At 39.3% G+C, this 27955-nt stretch overlaps 1 protein-coding gene across 3 annotated transcripts; it reads right to left on the bottom strand.

Annotated features, from left to right (window-relative positions):
• Positions 1-48: 48 nt before the first annotated feature.
• Positions 49-27743, bottom strand: phf24 (PHD finger protein 24). Of its 3 annotated transcripts, none has more exons than XM_080874508.1 (9): positions 27204-27742; positions 17858-18279; positions 14897-15082; positions 9926-10004; positions 9165-9367; positions 8040-8206; positions 4662-4694; positions 3346-3423; positions 49-1386 (listed from the first exon to the last, which is right to left on the bottom strand). In XM_080874508.1, the coding sequence occupies exons 2-9, from the start codon at positions 18275-18277 to the stop codon at positions 1290-1292; spliced, it is 1263 nt and encodes a 420-aa protein (XP_080730634.1). In that variant the 5' UTR covers positions 18278-18279; positions 27204-27742; the 3' UTR covers positions 49-1289. The 3 variants fall into 3 exon arrangements, with proteins under 3 accessions (XP_080730634.1, XP_080730635.1, XP_080730636.1); XM_080874509.1 differs by lacking the exon at positions 27204-27742 and adding an exon at positions 21973-21988; XM_080874510.1 differs by lacking the exon at positions 4662-4694 and having other exon boundaries at positions 27204-27743.
• Positions 27744-27955: the final 212 nt, after the last annotated feature.

Here is a 27955-nt window from a genome sequence, read left to right as displayed (position 1 = left end):
TTCAGCACTGCACATTATCCCTCAAACCACAATTTGATTTAATTACCATACTTTATTTACTTCAAAAGAACCCAGCATAAAACCTCCATTACATGGCATAAACACTACATAATGTCCTATTCATTACAGTAGGTTTCTAGTGATTCAGGGGCAGGATCGCGTGCCTTAAAATTATCGTGTAATCTGTTACATTATATAATTTCATCTCGTTTTCCATAGCAGTTTTTAAAGAGTGCTTCTGCATATTAGCAAAGGACAAACTTTTCCAGCAGATCTCAGTCTTTCAGTACAGTGATTATGTCACAATAGTCCAACTACATCTCATTCTTACAGTGCAAATAATGACATTAGAATACGAGGAGTGGCATTTACACCTTGTTATAGTGCAGCTCAGAGAATAATACCAAAATGCACTATATGGCAGTATATACATGTCACTTACAGGGTTAGCTTTCTTTCCCTTTCACAGTTAGCATTTTCGTGAACACAGATTCATGGGTGAAATGGAGAAAACAGGATACATCAGAGGATACAGGAATAAATACATCTTTTTAAATGCATGATAATTTATACTGGTATATATAGCAGTTCTCTTATAATGTATGCAGATAGCTTTCAATGTTGTTTGGTATATATTCCGTTAATGTAGCTGCGTGGTTAATCTCCTCCCATAAATCAAACACTACCAGAAATTAATTTGCATGTGCTTCTGTGTGGCGTGATTAACAGTTTTAATGGTGCATAACACAATCCCATTTCAGTTGCATGGTGTTATAATTAGGACATTTTGGGGCCCAAAGGAAAGAACATGTGAAAGAGTAGAAGCCCAACACCCAAATGTGCCCACCCAGGGGTCTTATGGAGCTGTAGAGTCTAGGTTGGCTCATGTGATCATCCTAGGTGCTCATCTGACTGTGCGTGATCATTTAAAGTTTAAGAAATATCACCAGCTGAATAGGTTGTGAGTGGGTTGTCTTACTTGTTCTAGCTTTCACATTTGTTGGAATCTGTCAGGTTTTGGAGTGGGGACCTGTGACAGCTGCTGTCACTTGCGTCTGTGGTGTGTCAGTCAGCGTGCATTGTCAGTGTTGTGGTGTTGAGGTGATGCAGAGGAGGAGAGATTCTGTCACTGGCTTGATCTGCTACCTCATTGCTTCATCCAGTTCTCTCACTTGCCATCCTCATGTCACTGTATAAGCATGTCTATCCTCCCTCACTCAACTGTAGACTATAGGGGGTACATCCTCCATCTCTCACTCCCTCTGCTGAATGCAGTAGCGGATCCTGGACTATAGAGGCAGTCTGATGTGCATGGCAGAACTATTAGGCCGTGCAGCCAAAATATAGATGCCACTCTCCCTCAGGAAGTCTGCCCAGGTCACTGGCCTGTGTAAAAGAAAGAAAGTTTAGTTAAAAAAAATTTGATTGTTGAACAAAATTAATTGTGTTTGCTGATAGTGTTGCATTTTTTTTTAATTTCTATACAAGAGCCAGCAGTTGTACATCTTTGTAACTGCAAATGAATGCCATGAAATAATACACCACACCACAATAGGAGTCATCCTGGCACCTCACTATAGTGACCATAAGAGCTATAGTTCTTGATCAGTCCTACTGCATGTACTTTACTTTGTATGACCATGAACTGCATAGCAGTATTTTCTCAATACTGATATGCCCAGCTGATAATGGTCCTTTTAAGACATTTTTTCCTGGGACATTTTTGTCTTTATTTGATAGAACAGTGGAGATTTTTCAGACGGGAAGGTTGGAAGAGTACATGGGGACACCAAGGGGTCCGGGGTTGGAACTGAACTGAGGCCCCCGCCTCAGTTCAGGGCCTTGTGGCATATGGTCACACGCTCAGGTGTCCTTAAATAATTGCAATTTGATACATGTAATGATGGAAAAACAATAATAATAATCACAGGTTAGTCTGGGAATCTTAATTTAATGCATTCTTACCAGTGTTGGGACTAACGCGTTATTAAGTAACGTGTTACAGTAACTACGTTATTATTGTGGTAACGAGCACGGTAACTAGTTATTATGCCAAAATCAGGAACGCGTTACTCGTTACTGGGATTTAGATAGGGTCGTTATTCGCTACTTCGTGTGGTGGCTATCACGGAGCTTCCACAGATTCAGTAACATTAGCAAGTAGTGGAGGCCAGCAGGTGGATGAAGGAAAGGGGAGGCAGGAGGAGCAGAGACCCGAGGTGGCCGCCGGTCCGAGCGTCAGGTGAACTGAACTTCAGGTAAGAAGTTATGACCTGCAGTCTATCTGGCAGTGATGTGTCTGTCGTGAACAAAACGGCGCGACGCGAGTCGGCTCCTTATCGCGAGCCGTGGGGTTTTTTTGTTGTTTTTTCCCCCCCTCTTTCTCTCACCCTGTCTCTCGCACTTTTTTCCGCTTCACTCCGCATGCAAACCTCGTGCTTTGCGCTGGGAAGAAGGGGGGAGGGGCGGTCAAAATGCCCGGGCCGATTTTTCTGTCCCAGTCCAGCCCTGTATGCAGCTCATCTGCGGTCTGGTGTTACCTACATCATCCTATTCAGAAGGCAGAATTTCCAAGTTCTGAGTACAATCAAAAGCACCACGACTGCAGTTTTCGTGTTGGATGTAAAAAGCTAGTTACTAGTTAGTTACTAGTTACTTTGAAAGTAACGAGTAACTTGAAGTAACTGAGTTACTTTTGATAGAACTAGTAATGTGTAACTAAATTACTAATTTAAAGTAAGTTACCCAACACTGATTCTTACACATCATGGTTTTTGAAAAAAAAAAAAAAAACAACTTACAAATGAAGTTACTGCTGTATTTAATATAAAACCCAGTTAGACCTCTACCTAAGAAACTTCCACTAGTTTGTATTCATCCTAAAACACTGCCTGCCTGAACAGCTTGCTAATTGGCTGCAATTATTGCAAATAAAAATCTCAAAGTCTCAAAAGCCATGATATGGCAAAGAGGATTCACCCTAACCTCTTGGCGACAGCTTAGAAAGTGAATTTGAAGTCATTTGCATTGGAAACAGAGCTTGCAGCAGGAAGTAGGCAGGTCACGTCACTGTCCATGATGCAGCCTTCTGGGCTGACTTGTTTCACTCAAAATTACTCCTACGTTTCTGCCCAAGAAAGATTTTTACCACACCAAGGTCACAATGGACATGTGTAGACTGGTGAGAAGCATGAGTTAGGGTAAAAATTACTGCAGGCTTTTAAGGTTTCCTGTAAGAACTTCAGAAATTGGCATCTACTAAAATCGTTTATATACTTTCCAATAACTGATCACTTTGACCCACAGACTGACAAATATTAAAAAAAAAAAAAAAAAGCAACAAACCTGCTGTCGTCATTCTTGCTCCTTTCACTGCCAGAGCTGGCTGGACTGCTCTCACATATGGGGCCAACATGACTTATACTGTACCAAAGGAAAAAATGTCAAAAATGAAGTGGCAGTCAATGAACAATAAGACAGCTGCCATTGCCTATGAGGAAAAAAAGGAAATAGAAGTTAAATCATCATGTTATGATGAACGTGGCGGCACTTATGTTGGTCTTACTGGGAAATTGGAACGTCCTAGTTTTGCATCATTACTTTAAGTCTTAAGGCTTTAAGCTGAATTTCCATTGACAATTAATATAGATCTTATTCCATGATTAACCAATTATCAATCTGTGTTAGACTTGTGACCTGTACCAGGTATAATGCAGTCTGAATGTATGGAGCTTGGTTACACAGTATCCCTTAATTTGACAAGCTGATGATGAATGATTACCCATTTATTTTGTCTCCAAAATGTAAGAAATGTGTTTATATGATGAAGAAATGCAAACCATATGTTTTCTTAACTAGCTTTTTTTAGAGATGTTTTTCCTCCAGTCAGCAAATCATTTAATGCGGTCCTTTCCAGGCAGTGAGATTTGTTTGACGGCATCAGCTTTTCCATCCAAAATCAGGATGTTCGCATGCGATTTAAAAAAAAAACTAAATAAAAATGATCTAAGATTTTATACAAGCCATATAAAATATGGTTCTTAAAACATTGCAACTGCCTATTTCATGAGGCTGTCTCCCACAAGTATTAGTCATTTTTTTAGAAGCTCTTAATAAATTCTGACGCTTAATCATCAGAAGCTAAAATTCATTTTACCTTTTACACCATTGCATGTGAATTTGTGCAATCCAAGGGAGCAGAGTTTTCTGTTTCATTTAGTATATTTGCTTTTTAATCAGCACAAATGCATATGGTTGTACTACATAGGGTTGCCCTAATGGACACTGTGCTCACCCAACTTCCATGCATGTGCTCTGAAAAGTAAGAATTTTAAGGAGAAGCACTCCTAAGGAGAAGAAAAGGATTTCTTTTAATCCCTATAATTAAAGGCCAGATTGAATATTACCCATGTCTCTGTATAACGAGACCTGATCATCTCAGTCTCATTAAACTTGAGAGATTCACGTGTCTATGGTAGCTTTACATCCAGAAAGAGACACTTTGGAGTTTCTCCTTCCCTTAGGCTCCTTATGAAGCAAGGGTTAAATTGCACATTAAATCTAAACTGAGGGATTCTCCGAGAATACTTGACTGAGTAGTGCTCAAGGATGTTGAAGTGAGGGGAAAAAAGACAAGCCATGCAGTGCTGAGTCACACTCACCCACAATTCATAGGAGAGCAGAATCCCATGAGTCTGTGGGGGGATGCCGAATAGGTGAGAGGGATGGAATGGTACAGCTTAGATTTGACAGCACAAGATATCAAGTGGTAAACGAGCACATGCAGGCACACAGTGACAGTGATGGAAAGTGCATTTATTACAGTACAAATCTGAGGACATTTCAGTACATTTCTGACCTGCAGTCAAGCACTTTTGCATGTGGCAGTTACATCTTTAACATGCGAAAATCATCTGAACACGTATTCGACTGATGCACATACACTGTAAAACAAACAGAAGTAACCCCACCAGAGGTTTTTTTTTTTTTTTTTTCCATTATTACTCTGATGGGTCAGTCAGTGGTTACACTGTCAATTTTCCTTTCATTATTCCATCTACTGGGGAAACTAGTTGGGGTTCCTCACAACTTTAACCATAAATAAAGCTACTCGCTGCATTAAGGGGACACAAACATCAGCTGTGTAGTTCAGTCAAGCAACAAACTGCTTGTCTTGAGGTTATGACTGTTTGTCAGAGCTTTGTCAGTTTGCACTTTGTAGTGTTACACTAGATTGCATTATGTTGTGAGACATATCTAATATTGTGACTCAATTTTGATGCAGTCTCACATAAAGCCTTGCAAAAGGCAATTTATCCATGTTTATCCATGTGCCCATGTCAGCGTTAGAAACTTAGGACTCATACTGACAGTAAAATACTCTATTTAACAGTATACATAAAGGAAACATTACCTCGCCTTTGATGTACATGGGGTTATTTTTCAGTTTAAATATTTTTTTGATATTATTGAAATGTACTATGTTTAATAAAAAAAGATGTAGAAAAATATTTTAATTCTAAGGACTCTTGCCATTTTTTCAGTGTTGCAGTGGTGCAAGCAGCGCCAAAATAATTTCTTTGAAGTCCTCTGTTATGTCTTCACTGAGCTAAAGGGAAATTGAACTGAAGAGCTTCTCTGCACCAGGACAAAGAAATATTACACCCCAGTCCTGTTACAGTCCACACGTGCTGTCATGCATTGTCAGTGGCAACAATGACATTTAGTTTGCTTAACTCATTGTGGAAATGGTTATCAGAAGAAACCACAGTTGGATATTTTGACACTGCACAAATTTGGGGGTTTCACTCCATGCAGATTTTCTACAGTGGCCAAAGAAGTGCTCATCTTAACCCAAACGCTTAACGGGGATAGTTGTTCAAACCAGAGTCAGTTTTTACTGTAAGAATAATATTTGTACATTTTGGTGACTTATTTGATAATCAATATTCTCCTCATTATCTTGGAAACAAAGAATGATGAGATGCAAATTATGTAATCAGCAAATGTTGCAGTAGGAAGAGTACTGGATGTCTGCATTAACTGACATTTCTCCTTCATTTCGGATGTTATCATAATCTTTGCTGATTTGCATATAATAAAAAAATATTGACAGCAAGTCAATTATGGAGAAGTTCCATTGTTATAACTAATTATCTTTATGCAAATGTACATGATGAACACTACTGTGTAACGAGAAAAGCTTTCCTATAGTGTAGATGTCTTGGCAGTTTGGATTAGCTCCTTCAGAGTTTTGTATTTAAAATAAATAAATAAATGAATAAATATCCAGTCAGGTAAATACAACCCCAGTTCCAAAATGTTGGAATGTTCTGTAAAATAGAAAAACAGATTACAATGTTTAAACTGAGAAACCTTTGGATTTTAGGAAAAGATCATTTTGAATTCGATCTCACAGACATCTTAAAAGTGACTACTAGCCACACTCTTAAGAGGTGCACTTTGTCTTACTGAAATATGCCAAGGCCTTCTCTGCAAAAGTTGTTATCTAGATGGGAGCATGTTGCTCTTAAACGTGTACCGTATATACCTTTCTGGATTGATGGTCCTTTTCTGATGTGCAAGATGTCAATCTTAAGAGGCACTGATGCTTCAGAGATGCAGGCTTTTGAACTGAGTGCTGACAGCAAGCCAGATGGCCCCTTATCTCTTGTTGAGAGGACGTGGCGTCCATTTTTTCCAAAAATAATTTCATATTTCAATTCACCTAACCAATAAACACTTTTTAACTTTAAATGAGTTTTATCCCAGAGAAGATGCGACTGCTCTGGATCATGTTTAAATGTTGCATCTTTGCATCACAGAGCTTTAACCTGCATTTGTGGCACACTGAATCAGTCACATCATTCCTGAGCCCAGTGATCCAGTGATTTCCATGACAGAATCAAGGCTGTTTATTAATGTAGTGCCATCTGAGGCTTAATCAATGGTATCCAATATTAATTTCAGCATCCCAAAGATTTATCAGTTTTCTCCGAAGCTCCTGATTACATTATATTGATGATTTATTCAAAGTTGTAACCATGACATAACCATTTATATTGAGGAACAGCATTTAATGCTATTGGCTATAGCAGTTCTGTCAGAGTGAGGAAAAAGAAAATTAAGTTGGCTGACAGCTAAAGTCTTTGTGAGCCCAACGTCACAAGGTACTCCTTACACCAACACGTTTTCATCCCAGGGTGTCAAATATTGCCATTCCGTCTGACGCAACTGGGATCACAGAGATACGCACAAGCTGTGCTTTGGCATCTGTGCCTTGGTGGATCAGCTGTGGCAATACAGTATGCCAAGACCTAACAGTCTACATGAAGAGGTAGGAAGGGTGGCAATGACAGTGGTATAAGTCACAGGCTGGGAAGCTTGTGTCCTGTGCAAGTCCTTTGTATTCCATACTTCATTGTACCGACTTTGTATTCAGTTGTGGGCTAGTTTTATTTCAAGCTCTTTTTATAACTTAAACTTTCACTTCCTGCTTGATTAAAACCTCCCACCATTAACCCTGCATTTTCACATGATCCAAGGCATAGCGCCAGCATTGTGCTCTTCTCCCAGCACATTGCTTTAACTAAATATCCATAATTCAATTATTTTTCAAAGCCATTTTGTAAGATTGCTCTTTGCATTTAAAATTCTACATCATAAAACTAATTAGGACAATTTAAATTGAAGCTAGACATCTCAAGGTTAATCTCATGCATTAACATAAATAATGAAATATATTATAAGATGGGAAAGAGTATGGCATTTAAAGAGAACTAATCAGTGGGTGTAGTTTAATTCAAAATGCTGTCATATTGTGTGTTTGGATAAAAGATTATTGCAGCAGCATTCTTAAGACAGACTTTTTTTTTTCTTAAGACTGACTTTATGGCATTACTAGAGGTGGGTGTCACATTCATGTTATCTTGTTTCTATTCCCTAAGTGCCCAGACCTTTTATGCCATCTGCAGTTTGCATACAAATGACTCCCTAAATTCCTTCCAATTATCCCTGTAAGTGGCATGTGGTCTACTCACCTCACATTGCAGGACTGCGAGTCTTTCTTGAGCTTCTCGAACCAAGACTGCTGAGCTTGGCGGCATTCAGCTCGTGTGATTACACCATCTTTATCCAGATCCAGACCCTGAAACACTGACCTTGCAGTGTCTCTCTCCTTGGCAGTTAACAGACGCACCAGTGAGTTCTATAAAAAATAAAATCCAAGAAGTGTAAGAATAGCATTTACCTTTTAGTGATTTAAACAGCTATAATTCAGTAAAATTTACACTTTAGGGCTGATCTTAGCCATTCTTGGTCATTTCCTGTGACACTTTGACTGTCTGACATATTCTGCCAACATTGCTTCATCCCGTACTACCCCAAAGTCTCAGACAAACTTCAAATTTAACCTCTCAAACCACAATCTGGGAACCATCAGCTAGTCTGCAGCCTTAGCCTCTGGGGGGGATATCCAGATGGGATAATAGATTTCTATTCATCATGCATGGCTCCATCCTCAGACATTGTTTATGCATGAAAAATAAATTAAAACAAAAAGCTAAAAACTTGCAAAATAGTTACAATAACTGTTAGCTTCAGGATTGCATTTAGGAAAAATACCCACTTTCCACACAGTATTGCAGCACAAACAGGGTTGTGATTTAAAAAAAAAAAAAAAAAAAAAAGGTTCATTGCATACAGACTTCACGTGCAAATACCTGTTTATAGAAATTAGTCAAGCCAAAAACAAACAAAAAAAGATAACTTATTGTCAAGGGACAAAATGAATAGTTCAGCTGTTGGATGCAAGCCAGATTTTTGGGCATTTTTTGCCTTTCAGTTAGTTTTTAGATTCAGACTGAAAAATGAGATCATTTCATCAACAGCTACAACGATTATTGTTTAAACACTCCCTTAGTCTGTAAAATTTAATTACATTTATATATGCATTTTTTCTATATCACAAGGAATAGAGTATTTTGAAGGTTTTTGGAGGTATAATTAAAGTGTTCTACAACAAAACTCATCAGGGCTATGCAGGCCATGGCTGAGTGTAAACCCAAACAAGAGTCATGGTAGTGGAAGAAGACAGTTCAGGTAGAGTTTAAAAATGCGGTGCTGATTTATCCCAATTATCTTGTTTCCTTAATCCACAACTATACCTCTGTGCGAAACTTCCTTAACACTGCCAGAGACTCAAAATAGAGAAAGTCCGACCACTCGATGTGTCCCTTCTTCTCAGGATCCAGCGCAGCAAACTGGGCCAAGACTTCCTCTTCCTGCTCATCAGTCAGGTCCTTTTCAAACTGCTGCTTGGATACAAAGTGGCGGTACTGAAGCAGCTCGTCTGACACCAGGCACGACTCTATAGCAGCAGGGAACAATTCATCACACAGGTCCTAATTAGTCACCTGGCAGTCTTCAAGATACATCATCTTATGGTGAGTGATTTTCAACAAAATGAAAAGCATCCTCCCACTGACTGCCATCCAGCAAAGTCACAGCCTACTACACATTTCAAAGTAGACTGGGTGGAGGGCAAATGCACTTTCTCAAGGAAACAATGTTGTGGGCAGTAAACGTCTGAGGTGACCACAGACCAGACAGGTGCTCAAGATTTCATCTGGGATCTCTTTGCTTTTAATCACCAAGCATTCCGGACATGTACAACCAGTGGCAAAGCAATACTGCAATGGCAGTACCAATTTGGGTCTTATGGTGATTTGTGTCATATCATCTTGAGAATATAATAGGTTTCGTTAATTTTTTTTTTTATATAATCAGATCTGCAAACTTTGCACCAACCAACAGTGCTGTCCCGTACAGTATATCAATAAAAGGTTAAGTATTAAAGTTCTTGCATGGCCAGCGTTACTACCATCTACCAAAACCAAATATCTTTAACCTGTATTCAGTAGCTCACCAGGGATGATCTTGCACTGCTTGAAGGTCTCCATGAGGCTGTACATCTCTTCTTCTGTGAGAAGTAGATTGAGATTGTCCTGCAGGAAGAGATGTGTGGGAAGAGCAGAGTATTACTCTTAATGCAGTCTCTTTTACAGTCAATTGGCATGCTGGCACTCTTGATAAGAGAATATACTTAAACTGGTCCTGGGAAAGTCTTTACAGGAGGTGAGATGAGGCCAGAGTATTACGCTTTCTAACATGATGCTCAGACCATTTCTTTTATCGCAAGTGGCACATTGCTTGATGGATGAACATAGTATGCTTAAACTAGTCCTTGCAATTAGCTACATGCATGTAGCTTTGACTAATGAACCCATTTCAGTGTTTCCTGGGTAATTCATGTAATGTGCCTTTTATGTCACTCTCCATAATGGCATCATAATTAAAAGAAATAAAAGGAGGTTTTCCAGATGTTAGGTTCACAATGACTTATTTCATAAATTTACATATAACGTTGTTAGCACTTAAATCCATGTGTCAACAAAAAGCAATTTGGCTTTAATAGGAGAAAAGACAGTTATGCACTTTTTGTTTAAATTAAGAGATTTCCAGATACACACAGGCCAGAGAAAACCAGAGCTGGAAAGACAAATGTAACCAAAGATGTGAGATAGTCATTTTATTCCCCAACTTGTTCGAATATCAGCAAAAAAGATGCTGCTATCTAAATTTCTACATTATTTATCACATAAGTGATGTGATCAAACTTTAGTCTCCTTGGGATTATTGACATAAGCCAATTCTAGTGTGTTTACATGGTCCTTGATCACCCTTACAATCTGTCAGGGCTTCATAGAAGGCACATTATGAAATCCAAATGAAATTCACAACCGCCCACACTTAGAAAAACAGATGAAAAAAATACCCTTAAGCTTGGCAAATTGAAGCAAATGGTATATGTAATAAGGCCAAATGAATAAAGCACATATGTCAGCCAAGTGTGATTAAAGTATGAGTTACTGTATAGCAAGTGTGTTGAGTGTTTCAGTATCAGTCTGACTAACACTCCTGCCAGTATCTGCAGTTCCCCAAATATAAACAGATCGGATGGTTAGTGTAAGAACAATGCATTCTAATATAAAAATAAAGGGCAAAGGACACTAGTGGTTGGTCAACATGGGCACAACATCTTAATTTTTCTCTTCCTTTTCAATTTATAATCAAGATCAAAGTAACTATCATCTTATCACCTTACTGTCTGTATTTCAAGATCAAATGTATGTATCATACTTTCCACTCACTGGGGTGCTTGAGCAGGCTCAAACACCCTCATGAGCTTGAAATGGATAAGCAGTTAAGCACAGGGATGAAGGGAAGTATGGACTGTAATAAATGTAATTTCATATTTACTATAGAAATTGTGGCTCTATAAATATCTAAGAGCTGAAAGTGGGCGGTTCCACTTAAACAGTTAATCCCACTGACAAAATTAGTCACTAATTTAAAAAAGATCCTCCATTCATTGGACCGATTCATTCAAACTATGCACATCTGGTCTTGTTGGTCATTCCAGTCTGGGACACTCCGTCCTGCTTAAACTTGTGGCACTGGCTATACAATTTTAACAGGCTTATTACTACAAAGTGTCTAACCTGAGTGAGCTACAGCCAGACAGTGCAGTAAAGCTCCGCTGGTGTCACATTGTAAAAAACCTTTGTGTTCCTTCACAATGCTTTGTACTTTTCTTCCAGTGTGGATTTGTGTCCTATGGTATGTGCTATTCAGTTGTCTGTGCAGATATATTTCAACAAATGACAGCCAATTCTGAATCAATATTGTATAAAAATCAGTTTCATTAGTCATCCGTCTCCTCTAAAGCACAGAAAATCAGATATTGGGTCTGAAATGCAAATTGCACTCTGTGCAAATCGTCTCCACCAAATGCCTCCACTTCAATCCAGCACAAAGACTGTGTGAAGTTAAATGCCATGTTTGTTTTTGGAGTTTAGCAAAAACTGCTAATCCAAATTTTATTAAACTTTGTGGGGAAAGGAAGATATTAATGTGTGTACTGTTCTAGGCAAGCTCCTGCTGTAAGATTTTGCCTGATGTTAGGTATCAGAAACAATCATAATTTTGAGGTTGGTGTCAGTTTCTCCAAATTTAATTTCATTCACCAACTTCTGCATATAAGAAAAAGCCAAAGAGATGCTTCACTTATTGTATTGATATAGCTTATTGATATATGTGCTCTGGGGTTGCTGCACCTTAATAAGCTTGCAATTAACTTCATACATGTTCATATCTATTTATTTGCATGTGTCTGTCATTCAAGGAGTCAATTAAAAATCAACGTGGGAGGCAAAACAAATTGTGCTTTAATCATTAAAACTGTGTCCTTTGTCTTCAAGACATTTTTGTGCATCTGTAAGCCATTATGTGCATCAAGCATTACCTTTAGTAACACCAGCTGTCCGCTGAGCAATAAAACTGCCCATCAGCTACAGATGTCTTATTTGTCATCCAATATAATGTGCAGAGGAAATTTAAAATAGATTTAAGGGTTCATGCAACATCTACTGGCAGCATCTGAGAAAAAAAAAAAAAAAAGCTCTCTAGGAGACAAAAGGCCTGCAGGGAACAAGGTATAAAAATAACACTTTCTAATCTTATGCTGGCAGATTGCATAAATAGCTATCTGAGACTGTCCTGTTCAAAAAATACAATGATGCGCTGGTGATGTGTTATTGCAGACAACTTTAAATAATCAGCAAGCCCTTTACCCAAGAAGTTATAAATATGAACAGGAATACTGTTCATAAACAGTATTTCTGTTACTAATGACTCCGATCACCGTGTGATCTGAAAGGTTTACTTGTAATGCAGTCACTTTATGAGGTAGTAAGAGTACGAGAATCATTACCACATACCTAGCTACTTGAAGAAATCAAGAGGTGCCAGGAGAGAAGAGGTGGGAAAATACAATACGGCAAATACAATAAACAAACTGCAGTTTGCCATGTCTTGGATAAATGATCCCTTATACTGGCATCTCATCAAGAACAGGAGTCAAAAGACATTGCTCTAGAATCAGAATTGCTCTATAGAGCCTTTCCCTATTACATGTAACTTGCAAAAGGGTGAATTCATAATAAATTATGAATAAAGTTACTGCTTTTGTTCCACATGCATAAATGAACACAACTCCTGTAGGTGACCCCATGTGGAAGTTATGGACCATACAGGCCTAGTTGCAAGCATCAAAGTGCTATAAAGACGGGTCAGTTATATCCACAGACCAATCCTTCTGCGCGACTGAAACTAAGCCACTATTGCAATCGCCTACTTTGAAGACTGTAAATCCACTTTCAAGGGAACTCAGTCCATCTGCCAGCAGCAGCCTGTAGTGCCTGTGTGAAATTAAATGTCAGATATGATAGAAGGGTGTGTGTGGGGAGGGGGATTTGAAACATCTGACTGATACACTAACAAAATAACTGGTTTCTTTGGCTAGGAGGACTAGAATTTACAATTTAAATAAAACATTGCTCCCGCCCCCTCACTGAATTGTCTCCTTCCGCCCTCATTCCTCACACACTGAAGAAGCTAGCCAAAGAACGAACCTTTCAGCGTCCTCTCGCAGATTGTGTGAAAACATCCCTCTTGCACAACTTTGGCATGTGATTTTGCTTCTCGGGGCTATGGCGCCCGTACTCTGCTATGAAAGGTCCCCTGGCAAAAGCGCTCTTTAGTTGTTTACGCTTGAATTAAAACAGATTGCATTATGCCTCTCACGGGGTCATCGGGGAGTCGTGGGTTTTGGCACTGGCACTGAATTTCTGATGAGAAACTGCCGTTTGTTTTATTGTTTGAATTACAGAAAAATCTGCCAAAACGTTGCCTCAGTCTATATGAAATCTAACTGTAATAATCTAGACATAAAATTATGGAGACTTGCAATTTGTGAATATGATAAGTGCTTCTAACTATTGCCCGCCACAAAGTGGGATCAAATCCATCTCCATCATCTTCTGTGTAATGATCTAAATGATATTGCCGATTTTAGCCTATGCTCTCCACATGCCTTTACACAAAAGGCGTATTGTGGACTATTCCATATGCAATCTAACCACATGTAGAAAACCACAACCTACCACAAGACTGATTTTAACATGGCAAAAGCCACCATTTCAACCATAACTTCTATATCTGACATGAATTAACAAGCAGGAATTGAAAGCTGAAGGCAGCAACAGTTGTTGTCAACAGCTTTAATGACAACTGGCAAATTTACTCAGCTGTACTTAATTAATACACTAAGTCACAGTCTGTGACACTAAAAGGAAACAGAGGCATCATTAACTGTATTAGTTCCACCTGAGCTTTTCCAGACGTGACAAGTCATATTTGCTGTCAGAATGATACCTCAAGCAGCTACAGTGAAAACCAGTCGATGTGTTCTCACACCAGTAGTGTGACATTTCAATGATTGAGTTTGCAAATATTTCTATAACTTGCTCATTATGTTACTAAATTATGCCATTATCAAATTTAACAAATTAATGTTCTACTTTACCAATATATGTCCAATCTCCATTTTGGAGCTTGGACTGTGCAAGGGCATCAGAGATGTTGGGTTACTTGGTGATTCTAAATTGGTTTCAAGTGTGAATGTGAGCATGAATGACTCTCCAATAGGCAGCTTGTTCAGGCTCTACCTTCTCATCCCATGACAACTGCGATAGGCTTCAGGTCCTCCTCAATCCCAAACTAGACAAGCAGCTAAGTAGATGAATGGATAGCAGTTCAGATTTTTCTGAATGACTGGCAAATAAGAACTGTGGTTGGCCTTTAGTGTTTATTACATATATATATAAATATATATATTTAATACTAAACTAGTTAAGTTTGTGATTATGTTGCAAACATGACAAAAATAGCTGCATTTGTAAGCACTGAATGTTTTTAGCAACGAGCCCCGACTTACACAATAGTAGCAGCTCCAGCCAGTAACCGTGTGGGCTGTATCTCTCATCTCCTGCAAAGCTTCAGCACGCAGGTAGCCCAGCTCTCTCAGGCAGCCATCGTGAAATACCCGAGTGCAGATCCTGCAAGGGTACAGGTCGTCAGCAGTCCACACCTCGCACACGTCACACATCTCATCGCTTCGTGGCTGCAGGAGAAAGATTGCATCAGTGACAGAGCTTTTTTTTTTTTTCAGTTCTGCATGCTTCACAGAAATGTAGTGTCCCCCCTCATTTAGAAAAAAAAAACTGATAACTGCAATTGTGTTAACATGTAGTTTCTAAACTTCCTGACGTCCTTTCTTCATCTCCCATTAACCAAACCTCTATGTAACAGGTTACCGAGAAGAAATTAAGCATCAGTCCATCAGTGGTAGGAGTGTGGTGGAAGTGGTATTATATAATGTAGTTTGTGTCACGTACAGCACTTAACTGTCCATCTCAGGCTCAAATAAGGACATCACTACCTATGATGCTGTCTAATGTGTTCAGTGTCGGTTTTTAGCCAACCTCCTTGTAAAGTCAGCCAGGCTGCACTCTGCTGTCAAGCCAGGGAAAATGACTGCTGAATGCTTGGCTGCTTTAAACACAAAGACATTGCAAGTTTTCTTGGTACTTTTACACATCTATAAAAAATGCTGCCAGGGCCATAGACAAATCCCTCTTGTCATATTCCTCAGTAAGAGTTTCCCTCTTATATGGTGAGCCTTATCTGACCTGATGACTGTTCAGCAAGCCTCTCTATAAAATAATAACTTCTAAGAATGAAGTAACACTGCAACCATGCACAATATGGTACTTCAACCAAAAAGAAAACTTACCACTTGTCTGGGAGATAAACACATTTGCAGTTGGCACCAATTAAAAAGACCCTCATCTAGTAGAAGCAGTAGCCTGGCAAAAATTGGCACACAACTGACTTTGTCTAACATGAGTTTTTAAGGTCTTTTTAGGTCTATAAATACTTGAAGAATTAAATTTTGTAATGTTGCCATTTTATACTACTACAGTGGATTTTAAAATCAGAGAATCAAATTTTTATGGTGGCCCTGAGAGGCCAAACGGACTGTCACGTAAGAAAACACCAGCAATAAGAAAAAGGCTGCAAAAGCACACAAAACAACAGAAATAGGAAAAAAAAAAAAAAAAAAAGATTTCCAAAAGCACAAGTGAAGTGTTTCTGGGGAGACAATAACCCGACGGACCAGTTGCAGGAACCAAAATATAAGAATTTCGCTGGGAGACACTTAAAAGAAGTGGAGGATTTATCGGTTTTGTGAGGAAAGATAAGAAGTGTGTTAGCCTAACTATTAGCCTAAAATCCGTCATCAGTATAAATCATGATAAAACACACCTACCGTGTTTTGGGTTCCTGCAACTGGTCCGTCGGGTTATTGTCTCCCCAGAAACACTTCACTTTTGCTTTTGGAAATCTGTTTTTTCCTTTTTCTGTTTTCTTTTTTCCATTGTCGTTTTTCCTATTTTCGTTGTGTTTTGTGTGCTTTTGCAGCATTTTTCTTATTTCTGGTGTTTTTTTAAGTTGCAGTCCGTTTGGCCTCTCAGGGCCACCATAAAAATTTGACTGTCCGATTTTAAAATCCACTGTAGTAGTATAAAATGGCAACATTACAAAATGTAATTCTTCAAGTATTTATAGACCTAAAAAGACCTTAAAAACTTAAATCAGCTGTGTTGGATCAAGGACACATCTAAAACCTGTAGGACACAGACCCTGGAGTTGGGCACCCCTGCTCTATGCCATGGCTTTGCCTAAGCCATGTTTGGAGCTTTTCCTTTTCTTTTCCATACTTCTCTACCCGTCATTCTTGTACAAATTAACCTTCGTTTTATTTGTCTAATCTTGTAAGCCCTGTACCTACATTCATGAAAGAGTAGACTGACTAAGTGCTTGAAACTGCTAAATGTTGTGAAGTCTCTCTTAACCTGAGAAAGAATTTGAGATTTTCCCCACTCGAGTCAACATCTATGGTTCTCTAAGCCTTTTGATATTGCAGAGCTTGTCAGTGCACTCCTATTTAAGAGCGTGCCAGCTGAATTAGGTAAGGTTTTTATTTTTACTGGTATACTGAAAAAAAATAAAAACCAAATGCAAGTTCAACACTTGGAATAAATTCCTAAATTTTCATCTGCTTAATTTTCCATGGAACAACAAGAACTGGCCTCACCTGGCCATGCGGCTGCTTGACACTGAATTGTCCCTTTAGATTTCAGTATATTTATATGCAAAGTTTTCCTTACTAAATAGATGTTCTACTCTTAAAATAAAGTTAAAAAGAGTGTTACATAATGAGTCAGTGTCCGAGTATTTATGACCCTCATGTATCAGTCTTCTAACATTCCAATAGACACATCTATTACTATTGCAAGATAAATGTTTAGTGCGGGATTGTAAGTACAGTAAGTTGAAGCCATGTTTATTTATTCTAAACAGAAAACCTGATGGGACCATTGCTCTTGTGAACTACATGCTCTGTTAGTCAGCGTCACCCTGAATATGGCCACCTCTCAGAGCCAGCCAAAGCAGCCCGCCTACAGGATGCTCACTGTGAAGAGCCCTCACACACAATACATCACAGCCTGTGTAGCTATTAAAGGCCCAACAGCAAACAACTTCAAACTCATACTTTCTCACCTTCAACAAGGATGTTTAGATAAAGCTAAGGAATCTCTTTATGGATTGCCTGTGCTGTTCAATCATGATGCCTAATGTGAGGGAAGAAAACAGGTCACCAGATATAATAACCTGCTGTTGCCATAGAGATTATTTAACATCTTGTAGTCATCCGTTTAATCCCACAACTGTGAACCATCTTATTTGATTTTTTATGCATTTATTTATTTACTTTTTAATATATGACAAAGACTAGCTGCTACTACTACTACTGACTTTTGTTATTTAATACCTCCTCTTTCTTATACAGGTCCACTTCTATAGGCTGGTCATCATCAGGTTCCCTTTTGGGTCGCACAAAAGCAGGCGGTGTGAGCTGATGAGTCTTGTCAAGATCTTCCGGCTCTACTCCCTTCCCATCCCGTAACCTCGACCAAGCCTCCTGGTTGACGTTACACTCGTCTCTCGTTGGCGCTGAGGCCTGCTGGGAAGTTGATGGACTTGCGCTATTGTCATTCTCCTCTTGCACTGCGTCCTCTGTATTTTTCTCATCAGGATTGGTCTTGGCATGCCCTTCACCTTCCTCCACTTGCCCTTCTGCCTGTTTCACTGTGACAGCACGATCTTTAAGGCCCGCCTGGAAGGCAGAGACCACAGCGGTGCATTTCTGCACCTTCTCCACCTGCTGCTTCTTTGACATGAGCACTCCCATTGCTGTAGAAAGATGAAAGTAGAAGGAATAAAATGAGGAACTGTTACAAAATAATTATTCCCCCCCCAAAACTGACTTGTAAGTGACAAGTGATTGATAGCACCAGCTACAAGCCCACAGATGGCACCAAATTTCACTTCATATTTTGTTAAAAATCAACCCATGGAAATATCTCTGCACATCAGATCTTGCCGTTACTGAATGTCTTTAGTTTTTCCTGTTAGCGCCAATCTAATTCAATCAGCAGCAATTTCCCTGAACTCCTCTCCTTATTACTAATAAACCCTGACCATCTGCTCCGGCTCCCACATTTCTATATCATTCGGTAAGAAAAAGTTCAGTCCTTGTGCAGTGTTATTTACATGATTCAGATAAACAGAAAGCTGAAGAAAGCAGATCCCACAATTCACTGGAAAATAAAAAATAAAAGCCTTAACCTCATATTTCATAAAGTTTAAGGATCCAAATCGGTCCTTCTGCACCTTGAAATGATGGTACATGTTTGACAATGCATAACGAAATGTATCTACACTGCTTTTACTCACAAGCCACCTAGTTCATATCACTGAAGAGATCTATACATTACAGTTCCTCATATCCAAGCTATGTTCATTAAAAAAAAAAAAGAGTCAAAAATGATACAAGTTGACACTTTTGAAATGAACATATCTTTGATATTAAGGAACTGTAATGTACAGATATAAAAATAATGTTTTTGCTAAAAGGTAAATTCTGAGAGCTATTAGCTAAAAACTTGGCACCTCAGCATGATATGGCGTTGATCCTAAATTTGAGAAAATCAGACGAGTGGAGACAAAACAGAGTATCATTTGGGCACAGGCAGGTTGGTATCATAGGAAAGGTGGCTGTTAAAAGGCAGAGGTATACCGAATTACACAAGTGGATAATCAGTGGTAATGGGTATTATGGATTGAGGAATCTAAAAGTTTGTCAAATCATCATCAACATGTATAGAAGAGGTCGAAAGAAAAAAAAAAAAACATATCTACAAGCATCTGTAAACATGTTGGGCCAACCAACATTCAATGCTTTGAATGCCTTTTAAGAAGCTTGAAAAACTATTCCTGAACATTAAGGTTGCGAGTTCAGGCTGTGTTGAAGAATAAAGCTGCTCCAACCATATTTTGACTTTCAAGCTTATTAGAATTGCATATAATTTTACCTCATATACTTCATTTCCATGTTTGTTTGCACATAAATCAATAAATTGCTTCACTCATTTGTAATTTTCTTATATATAAGGAAATAACCAAAACTTGCTGCCTTCAGCCAGCTATAGATATCGCACAGCACTCCTCTTCACCAAATAAAATTACTCAAAATAAGATAAGATCAACTTTATTGCTCCTAAAGCGGGGGGGGGAAAAAAATTACTTCACCCCTTTGGCAGGTTTTAAATGAGATTTTGCCCATTCAGACTATAGTTTTTTTCCTGAAACCCAATATACAAAAAAGGTCTCCCAGTTCATGACACAGAGGCTATGATCAACCCTAAATAAAGTGCAACAGCTTTGACTTTTCTGAAAACTGCAAGAGAGCAGTGTTTTTTTTCCTGCAGTAGAATGAGAAAGACAGCTTTTTTTTTAACAGACTTCACTTGACTCGTGTTTGTGAGGGTTTGCATTTCTGTCTTTGCCCATGTATAGTTTGTTTTTGTCTGTTCTGTTATTCGTGTTCATTAATTTGGAGTCTGTTGATTTTTCTTTGTCTTTGCTTTGGTGCCTCTCTCACAATCTTGGTTAATCCACCACCTGTTACCAACCTGTTCTTCAGCCTGTCTTCAGACTTTGTCATTTCTTCTCCAGTTTTACTTTCTTTTTTGTTGCATTTTTAAGTGAGCATCCCTTCTAGTTCTCTGCAGTAGCTTTTGTTCTCAGCTTTTTCAGTAGTAGCAATAAGGCTTCAAAGCTCAATTTCCATTCGGACTGACCTCAACATCCTGAAGTTTGATCAAGTCTGAACCAAGTTACAACTCCACCATTTCCAGGAAACTTAATACTGAATACTTTCAATCCCTAAACACATTTAGTGAAATCATGAACCGTAAGATGTGGTAGAGTGTTCAGCAAAATCAGACCGAGATCTCATTTACACTTAAGAGAAGCAACCTTGAATTGCATTATTGTGGGAGGGGGGTGGGGGGCGGCATTGTGGATTCAAGTTGATTACAAGGTACTTCTGGGACATGTGTTTTTTGCTCTGAAATACAATCCCATCCAACCATGCTCCACATACACTAAGTGCTTGTGTGAAATTTAATCACATTTATCGAAAGTGAAATAGGAGTCATTCCCCTCTCTCCCTTCCTAGGTTACAACTAATAGCCTGTCAGGCCTTATGTCGTCAGACTGCTATGGGACCCATGCTTCATAGACTCCAGAAACTACACTCATTTTGCTTGTGCCCATTTCAGCATAGCTTCACTCTTTATGGTTCCATGCATTTAGCAAAATAGAAAACCAATTTAGAATACATTTAAATCAAGTTTTCAAATGTACAAAGAAAAACAAACAAACAGAAGCACACCATTTTGTTTTGGATGGCATGCACTAAGTAGTGGTGAAAGGTCAATTCATCTGAGGCATAGCATCCCTGCAGAGATTAATTAACTGCAGCCCATCAGAACAGTAGTGTTTATTTAGCATATGCTATATAAGCTTACTGGGAAAATGCCAAAAATCATGCATAACCTGAAATATTTCCCACTGGGATAATGCCAAAAATCATGTATAATTTTGAATCTCAGCATGCTTATGAAAATCTAAAATAAATGGAGTTGGTGCTCAGGAGTACTAAAAGTAAAAAAAATTGCAGGCAATCAGGAGACTGTTCTCTGCTGCTTGGAAAACCTCATTTTATTAGACATGTGAGTTTTATGTCTACTGACTCCCAAGTTCAGTGGGAGATTTTGGGACACATTGTCTTCCTCAAGGACAAGCACTTCATTTAGAAGAGCCGTCTTTCTAGGTACAGTGCCCTCCTCAAGCCCAATAAATGACCGAAGCATGCTGAGAATACACAATCATTAAAATACTCTGCTGGCATACAGAATACTGAATAGCCAGCACCATAACTGCAGGGATAACAATAAGCTCAGTGGGTTGTCTTTTACTACAGATGGGGTTAGACTAAAAAGGTTCTGCGTTCAGTTTCTTTTTTAAATGGTTGTAGTTGACATTTTTCTTAACTGCTTATCTCTCCAATATGGCACTTGTGCTAGACTCCATGCTTGCTGTCAAGGATTAGGGAAACAATTACATCAAAGTGAAATAACTTATAATAAATACAGTTGTCAACATACTGAAAAATATCACTGAAGAAACAAGAATAAAGGTGGTGGTTGTTGCTGACAGAACATCTGATGTGGTGGCACATTTAAACAATTGATGATGAATTGGAAGACTCAATGAAGGGATGATTAGGTGGATGGATGGATGATTTGGGAGTTTTTTCTATACATAAAAATAATGACAATTACAAATAAAGATCAAACCAAATTACAATACCACATGACTAATGCATCCACCATTTTGGAGTTTGTCTTTCCATTATGGAAGGCAACAATACAAGGACTTAGTATAATATAATAAATAAACATTCAACTGATGAACTATCCATTTACATTGCATGGCAATCAGGCAATTAAAGGTTTAAGCAGAGTCTACTTAACTTACGAGGTCCTATGTTCGCATTCTGGTAGACATGCAGTAAAAGGCCTAGCAGGCCCAAAGGGTGGAGTTATATAGACTCCTGGGTGTGTCCAACTGATTGATTGGTACAGGATGTATGGTGGGTGTGGTAAAGGATTTAAAACTTACTATTTTAACAATCACATCAAACACCAGTTCGATCTTACATTTATATCTGTTATTTGAACAAAATACATATGAGCATATATTAGTCCGTTATATTTAGTCCGTGTGCTAGCACTGTGCAGATGTTGAATATTCATTCTCCATTTGGCATGACTGAGCGGATGCAACAGCATGATGCACCGAACAGTGCAGTATCAGTCAAACTTCAAAAGTCAGAAAATAATTAAGATAGTGGGAAGAAAATATGCCCTGTTTGATTTATAATGCATGTCATGATTTATTCATAACGTCTGTTTCAGTTTTGCTTTTTTGAATACACCTACTTTTCCACCTTAGAAAACCCTTTTAATATTTCTATCATAGTTGTGGGGGGGGGGTTGTTTTTTGTTAACCCTAACCATAACCCTCACAGTCCTTAAATTGTTACAGTTTACCTCAAAATTGAAAAAAGAAATATCAGAGAAATATTCAAACAAGAACGCTATAATACAATAGCTTAGATATATGAACAGCCTGACTGCATCAAAGCCTTTGAAGAAGACACTTGCTCATAAAGAACACATATAATTAGAGGAGAAGTGGTGATCATAACAGAGGAAGGCACCGTGACTATTATGAGGACTTAATTATCCACTGAAGTGACCTTTCCACTCAGGCTCAGAGCGGTTCTGGCATCAGCATAAGGCAGTGACAGCTTTTAGATGCTAGAGATGCCTGCAAAGACCATGCTTACGCTGCTGGAAGAAAAAAAAAGTTTAATAGCTTTTGCATGCTTGAGGACAAGGCTTAAAATAACCATACCATGACTGATACATTGGTTAAATGCTGCTAGCACAGCTGGATCCTCAGCTGGATCCTCAACTACTGTGCAGTGCAGATAACAGGCCATGCCACTTTTAATGGCATAATCAACAGAAAACAAATTGTTGTGTAATGGCCAGCAAAGTGAATAAGCTTCATAAACAGAAGTGGCGCGGGGGGGAAGGGGGGGGGGGATGTAATAATAACAATAAGCTAAATGCTTATATGAGACCCAAGGTTTTTGTGCACTCTATCGAATCAATGCCATCTATGAAAAGCGTGCATAATTTCAATATGCTACAACGGCCAAAGTGACGGTCTACCTGTACTTTGAAACAAAAGAGAAAGAAACACAGGGATCACAACATTACCAGCTTCATCAATAAACTCCACAACCCAGTCCAGGGTTTAGGAAAGTAATGATAGCTTTCTACACTTGTATGCAAATTATATATTGCCGAAGGAAAGAAGAGGTCAGGTTCTTTGTTTTCAGCATTTGTATTCTCCAAACAATGCTGGAGCTGACGCCACTCCTGATGAGCAAACGCATGTGCAGACAGAAGACCTTGTCATTTTCAGGTTAGCTTATGAATTTTAAAAATACTTTTTTTTTCTCCATGTGCAAGTTGATTCTGACAGAAATGGGTCAGCGCTTGGCTTTGATACCATAGTGCATTAGATAGAGCTGACTAACCTGTCACTCGCTCACCTTGCAAGTCTAAAAAAAAACCAAAGCGTTGGACCACAAGCCTGTCAAACCAATCAGCCCTCTTCCTGCCCGGCTGTCGGTTACATTTGTGAAGCTCAACACCTGCATCTGCGTCATACTCACGAGAGAGATGATCTCTTTTTTTTTGGTGTGTGTGTGTGTGTGTGGGGGGGGGGGGGGGGGGGGGGTTCATCTTTGACACCTTGCCTATAAATATCTACATCAAATCATCTTTGAAAGGATCCATGCGAGTCAGACTGGGTTTTTTTTCAGGCTACAAGGAAAGTTATAATTTTGTAGTGACACTGCTGAAAATAGACAAAATGAAGGTAAATTAACCACAAATTGACTTGACTACACATTTGCTTTGCTGTCATTTGTCGTTACCCGAAAACAGAAAACTGCTTAGAAAATGTTGATGAGCTCCACCAACTTGTTTACAACCTTTTTACTCACTCAACTGCTTATATTACTTTACCTATTGACTTTTTTTAACCCCCCTTCAGGTGCCAACTGTATTAAAAAGTGATTCCACTAAGGCTCAGCAGTCACCCACATTCACCCTCTATAAGCGAGCAGGATAAAACTCCCTCAGGCTTGACGATCACTAGACTCCTGCAGGAGCCACTGCCTCGGCTACTCTGCTCTCCTTCCTGGACCTTTCTGAATGATTTAAATGCCCCTGAATAAAAAAAGATCTGGACCAAAGGGACGTAAAACAGGGCCATTCCTTAGAGCAGAACTTGACATATATGTCTGAGGAAATCTTGTACTGTGTGAGAATATTCTGAAGATAGTGAAGTACATCAGCAGTTTGGTCTTTTTTAGGTCTTATGTGATATATCCTGCCTTTGTCCATACAAAAGCCAGGTTTAGGGGAGTTTACCTATATGTTAATTTTATTTCCCTGTTTTGTTTATTTTATGTATATTTGAGTCCTAGAAAAATCAACTGTGCATTTCCGCTCCCGATTCATGTTGGCAAATGACTATGACTAGTCCTGAAATGATGATTCTCTCAGGAGCATCTTGATTTAATTAAAAATTGATAATTTCAGTGGGAGGTGGCGCCAAAGTGCTCTTGAAATCCTTGTGATTTTATTCTACTCCTCTGAGTGTTTTTTTTTTTTTTGTAAGTGTCCACACTTCATTCATTTATTTAACACTCCCACGCCACATCAGGCAAAACATCCTAACTTCTTCTAGAGTATCCACTGACAGCAGTAACACCACACCATTTATCCGTGATGGTACTGTGTTTATAGAATTTGTGAAATGTTTATTTAAAGCAGAATCAATTTTCTCTTGTAGGCACAGGCCAACATTAAAGTCTGTAATGGAATTAAGTCTTCTGCTATACAAGTGACACCATGTGTAGGTTATTGAGCTCACTGAGCAGCCATTTATTAGACTGAGGAAAAACAGTCTACAGATAAAGATGAAAAATAGTTGTGATAAAGCACAACTGGTCTTTTTTTATTCATTATTCATTAAGTTAATACTGGTGAAGTAAGTTGGACCGTTATATTCATATCTTCCAAGGAGGTTTGATTAATTTTATTTTCTAAGAATCCCAAGAAGATGCTGAAAGCTCAGGTTAGATCGGTGTACTATGTGGCAGTATGGGATGTTCAGCAATTTAGTTGAAGCAACTTCATCTTTAAAGAGTAATCTTTTACGGGCACTGATTCGCATTGGCAGGACATCTAATCGCTTAAGAAGGCTACAAATATAGGATGATTTTTATAGATGGGGGGTGGGCGGTACTTGCTAGGATATAATCCACTCATAATAATGGGTGCACTCACCAAATTATATTTGCCCAGTTTAATATATAAAAGCATTTTTTTAAGACAATATCACATCCGATAATTTATATCAAAGCTTTCAGCTGTTTTGGATGGATCCTTTGGAAGCAGAGAGAGATTACGGCTCCAATGTGAACATATCTTGTTAGCTTGTGAGCAACCAAAGAGTTGTTGTTTTTTCTTGACTGTTTTATTTGAGGCATGGTGCAAACTTAGAACATTTAGTGTATCCAGTTCTTTTAAAGAAAATAGCAAAACTGAAGAGAAAGAAAAATGTTGATGTTCTTTCTCCATTATGCATTTAACCATCTTCTAAAAGCTCAAAATCATACAAATAGACACAATTTCAAGCCACATTTGTATGTCTCCTTATTACGTGTGTGTGCATTCTCCATCATAAAAGCATTACAAGGATGCTACACTGTATGTGCCATTTCTCTTGTGCTAGGATTCTCTTCCCAAAGCTGTTGGATGTCACTGGTATGTGCTGATTAGAATCCCAACCAGCCCTCCTTTTCATTCCTTGTTTCAGTTGAGGGGGGGCTTAGAGTTTTTCAATGGAGGCACCACAAAGCATGCCTTTTCGTGGGAATGAATCCGCTTTTAGCTGAAGACCTCACCCACAGACCAGGGAAGCAAAGATCTGGAACTAATTACACTAACGAGTTCACCCAGATCCCTGTAAGAGCTAGTGAGTGAAATCATTAACACTCATCTAAAATACGCAGCTGTACGTGCACCAGGACATAGAAAGGAACCTAAATCAAGTCAAAGAGCTTAAAGTTGTTTCTGTTGCTTTTTCTTGGCCTATCCTGATCCAGTTCTTCAACCAGAAATCTGCCCCTCTGTGTTTACCCCCCCCCCAAAAAAAAAACCCCAAACAGTTCTCCCTCTGGCTTTTCATTGTCTGTTCTCTCTTCCATCTAAAACATTCTCCATCTTATGGCTCTGCAAATGCATATAGGGGTTTGAAATTCAGTTTGTGAACGGCCAAAAAAAAAAAAAAAAAAAGGAAACAGAGAGGTGTCTGAATGGAGGTGGAATTTAAATCTCAATGCATCCTTACACGGGAGACATCATGTTGGCATTCAGGCTCTGCCAGCCAGAGAGCCTGAGCCAGCGATGCTCTCAAAGGCTCTGAATAAGCACAGAACAGGCGGCAGTGAAGCAGGTCAGGCTGCAGAGATCTGCCACAGAACGAGGTGCAGCACTGCCTCCTGGGTTAACACCGAAACTGGCTTGTTTGTTTTCGGACGTATGAGTTGTAAACAAAGACTGATGGACAGCAATGCTCCCCTGAGTGGGGCAGTGCTGGGAAAAACAATTGAAGACGGCAAACTACAGTTAAAGAGTGTCTGCTACAGAGAGGGGCATGAGTTCCAGATGACTTAATTGTGCCATTAGTTGCAGATCTCCCATCATAAAAAAAAAAACATATTTTACGTGCACCAGCTGTAGTCCAAGAACTTCCCTGCTTTCACCCTCGTTTCCTGCTGATTTTGGTGCACTGTTATGAAATGAGCAGACGGAGCTGCCAGGCTTTGCAATGAGAACTCTCTAGTTTGATGCCAACCGCGGCGCGCATCCACACCCATATGAATGCTGACCTAAATATGCTTCCCATGCACGCATCTGTGTTCAGGGTTCCCCGCAAATCCACCTTAAGCGAGTTCAGTCACGGCTAAATCTGAATCAAGACTGGCATTTTTCCCCCCATGCAACATTTTACAAAGTGGTACAGAAAAGCAACGGCTCTTATATACGTTGACTCACCGTAAAGGGTAAAGGCTGCTGTTCACCGCGACTTTCTGGCGACTTTATCCTTCCTGACTCAAGCGTGGCCGTCGGGCATGGCAAGACTTGGCCCGAATGAAGTATGTGAGCCTTTACTCGTTCGTCGGTACCCCCGCAGGGAGACGAATGGCACAGCAGTTTATTATCCCTTGCCCTCACAGTCACACAGAGAAAATTTACAGCTTCTTCCCCCTTTTAGCAGGAATAGAGTCTTCCCCAAGACAGCCGCGGACAGCTCCGGTGCTGAAATCTTGTTTCCTTTTTTCTTTTTTTTTTGTCTTTTCTTTTTTTCACCCACCCTCCTTCCTGAGCTACTCCCTCGGCATCTGAGGAGACACACAGCCTGCTGGCAGTTCAGTTTAGGCAGGATGAGACGTCGGTGCAGACTCACAGACGGCCAGTGGAGTTAAATCAGAAATTTATGACCATCTCGAAGCCCCCCTCCCCTTCCCGGGTGCCCCGACGACTTAGTCCTGATCATTCAGATTAATAACTTGTAGGCTACCCAGTCTTGAACCTGGATAGTGTTGATTGGCCAGAACCGTCAGGACACTGCAGTTCCCCCCTCCAAAAAATGACGTTGGGAAAGAGGCTTCCTCAGCAGCCAATTATTTCCAACAGAAATTTAAAACGTAATGGATGCTTATTTTAAGAATCAGAGTGCAGCTTGGAGGTGTCAGTCCCATCTGAGACACATTTAGCATGATGCGTGACATGAAGACAGCTGATGC

Source organism: Rhamphochromis sp. 'chilingali' (genome assembly GCF_963969265.1).
Source record: "Rhamphochromis sp. 'chilingali' genome assembly, chromosome: 2".
Taxonomy (NCBI): domain Eukaryota; kingdom Metazoa; phylum Chordata; class Actinopteri; order Cichliformes; family Cichlidae; genus Rhamphochromis; species Rhamphochromis sp. 'chilingali'.
Note: the sequence above shows the minus strand (reverse complement) of the source record. Positions and strands in the feature narration are given on the sequence as shown.